Raw genomic sequence first — 974 nt, 5'->3', positions numbered from 1 at the left:
ACGAGCTGGGGTACCGGCAGCATCGGCGACACAAGACACCGGCGCTTGTGTTCTCCCTGCCCGGCAAATGCTGCGTGGGAATTACTGCTGCTCGTGTTGGCATTGGTTTCCGAGTCAGATGCTTTAGCTTTTCCAGAGGACACGGGCTTACGTGAAAGGCAGAAAGTTTGTGAGCTCCTGGGCTGGAAAGTTCCCTGGGAAGCTCTCCGGAATGCAAATGGGAACATGAGCGAGAGAGAGAAAGAGAGGAGGAGAGAGCGAGAGCCCTGCCTAAATATTAAAATGCAAGGAGGGAGAAGTTGGGAGAAGAAATGAGCAGACTCACCTTTATGAGGCATCCTGTCTTGTTGTCAAAGCTCCTGTCAACAGTTTAAGAGCGCACTGATTTGAAATGATGGTGCTTTAAAAAGAGTTGCCAGCAAAATAGTTTTTCTCCACTGAAGCTGCTGGTTGTGTGATCTTGAATTCCTGGGAAGGAGACAGAGATTGACAATAAAATGGGCTGTCAGTGACTGGAGAGCGAGAGATAAAAGAGTGTGTGAGTGAAGTGGGGAGAGAGAGACAGAGCACACCTATGCTGATTGGTGATGGTTCAAGTGTATTAATGTACGTGTGCTTGGTCTCTGCCTCGCCTCCACTGCTCTTCACTGGCCCATTAGCAAAGCCTGACCTCTGTCATCATCTTCCAGCAAAACACTTCCTCCCTGCGCCCTAACCAGAGCGGGAAATGCGGCTGAGCCGGGGCTGGCTGTTCAAACCCACTAATCACTCCGCAACATGCAAATGCTCCCCTCGCTCCCACACAAAATATTGCTTTATGCAAAGCGACGCCAGCGCCTCCCCGCCGCCGATTGGCGCCCGCCGCGCGGAAGGGCTCAATTGGCCCAGCCGTTTGAATATGAATGCGCTGGGCCCGGCTCCCCGCTCCGGCTCCGCACCCGCCGCCCGGCCCCGGCCCCGGGCTCCGCCGGCCC

At 54.6% G+C, this 974-nt stretch overlaps 1 protein-coding gene across 1 annotated transcript in view; it reads right to left on the bottom strand.

The window, feature by feature from the left end:
* Positions 1–227, bottom strand: part of PAX6 (paired box 6) — a 17,770-nt gene extending 17,543 nt beyond the window's left edge. The window contains exon 1 of the mRNA XM_019474495.1: positions 15–227. Within this exon, the coding sequence (XP_019330040.1) occupies positions 15–227 (213 nt within the window). The remainder of the gene's footprint in view (positions 1–14) is intronic.
* Between the last annotated feature and the right edge of the window lie 747 nt (positions 228–974).

Source organism: Aptenodytes forsteri, unplaced genomic scaffold, assembly GCF_000699145.1.
Source record: "Aptenodytes forsteri isolate BGI_AS27 unplaced genomic scaffold, ASM69914v1 Scaffold8, whole genome shotgun sequence".
NCBI classification, from domain to species: domain Eukaryota; kingdom Metazoa; phylum Chordata; class Aves; order Sphenisciformes; family Spheniscidae; genus Aptenodytes; species Aptenodytes forsteri.
Note: the sequence above shows the minus strand (reverse complement) of the source record. Positions and strands in the feature narration are given on the sequence as shown.